The sequence below is a fragment of the Apis dorsata genome, unplaced genomic scaffold, assembly GCF_000469605.1.
Source record: "Apis dorsata unplaced genomic scaffold, Apis dorsata 1.3 scaffold_137, whole genome shotgun sequence".
Lineage (NCBI taxonomy): Eukaryota > Metazoa > Arthropoda > Insecta > Hymenoptera > Apidae > Apis > Apis dorsata.
Genome location: NW_006263429.1, coordinates 732,935 through 734,464, shown reverse-complemented (window position 1 = coordinate 734,464; position 1,530 = coordinate 732,935). Strand labels below are relative to the sequence as shown.

General features: G+C 25.0%; 1 protein-coding gene across 1 annotated transcript in view; it reads left to right on the top strand.

Moving 5' to 3' along the window:
* Positions 1-1,530, top strand: part of LOC102675310 (proline dehydrogenase 1, mitochondrial) — a 24,196-nt gene that overhangs the window by 22,416 nt on the left and 250 nt on the right. Inside the window, exons 10-11 of the mRNA XM_006613257.2 lie at positions 217-312; positions 441-1,530. The exon at positions 441-1,530 is cut by the window's right edge and continues 250 nt beyond it. Coding sequence (XP_006613320.1) covers positions 217-312; positions 441-646 — 302 coding nt within the window. The 3' untranslated portion in view covers positions 647-1,530. The remainder of the gene's footprint in view (positions 1-216; positions 313-440) is intronic.

Here is a 1,530-nt window from a genome sequence, read left to right as displayed (position 1 = left end):
AAGTATGTACTATAAAATATTTTCTATATTATTATTTTATATTTTTTAATATTTATTAATAATGATAAGAACTTTACAATTAAATATTTGCATCGAATATATTAATAATTAAAAAAAATTATTTACATATATAATATTATTTATAAGATATATATTAGACATACTACTATTATTAAATTTATTAAATTATATATATTCATGGTATTATTCCATCATGAAACAGAATGAAGGAGATAGGAATCTCGCCAGAAGATAAAGTGATTTGTTTTGGTCAATTATTAGGAATGTGTGACTACATAACATTTCCATTAGGTATGTATGTTTTTTATAATAAAGATTTAAAAAAATTTCTTATTTTCTATCTTCAAAAATTTTTTCCTACATAATTTAATATTACGTAATATATTTAATGTTTTATAATCAATTTATAATATTTTTAGGCCAATCTGGATATTCAGCATACAAATATATTCCTTATGGTCCAGTCAAAGAAGTATTACCATATCTTTCTCGACGTGCACAAGAGAACCGAGGTATACTTAAAAAAATTAGGAAAGAGAAACGTCTGTTATTAACTGAAATTATGAGGCGTTTCGCGAGTGGGCAGATATTTTACAAACCGAAAGGAAATTATACTCCCGTCTGAGCAGCTGGTCGTTTCGTTTGCACAGACAGATTTTAAGTATCAAACTTAAGTAGTGATTGTAAATTATTCAAAAGAAAAAAGACTTTGTGGTACGCAGAGCAAATGCTCGCGCGTGAGAGTGAATGGAAGAAATATGCAGTGTTATTCATTATACAAAATTGCCTTAGTGTGAATATTATCAAGTGCAAACTGCTCAATATCGCACCATGTGGTAGAACTATGTTCATTGCTCGTTATGTGTATGTTCAATATTATATTTGAATATGTTTTATTTAATGTATATTTTTTAATACTGCTTTTTTTTTACAAAGAAAGAAAATAATTGGGGTACTTCGAGAATTAGTATAAAATAATCTTATTAGCAATGATCTTTAATGTTGATCATTTTTTTATAAATTGTTTCTACGAAGTAGCTTTATAGCTCGATATATTTCTAATTATAGATCGATATATTTCTAATTAAAAAAATATACCTCCTTTGTCTGAAACTTACTATATTTTTGTGTTTTATATTTTATTTAAGAATCTCGTAGTGCGTGCGTGCACGATTATTTATAGCGAAAGTGTTTGATGAATATATGTTTATATACTTTAGTATTGTTTACATATACATATATTATATATATATATTACATATATATATTATATATATATTTCATCATTATATATATATTATATATGTATATATGTGATTTCTCATATGAAAGTATAAACAAACATAAAATTAAATCGATATAGTTCTATTTAACTAAGTTAAAATACTCGCGTGGAATGGACATTCGCTTCTAGTTTCATAATATTTTGTGCGTAGTTACCAGAAACAGATATTACCAAAGTTGCTAGTATTGGCAAATTACGAGTCATAATGAATTTCTGTTTAATCA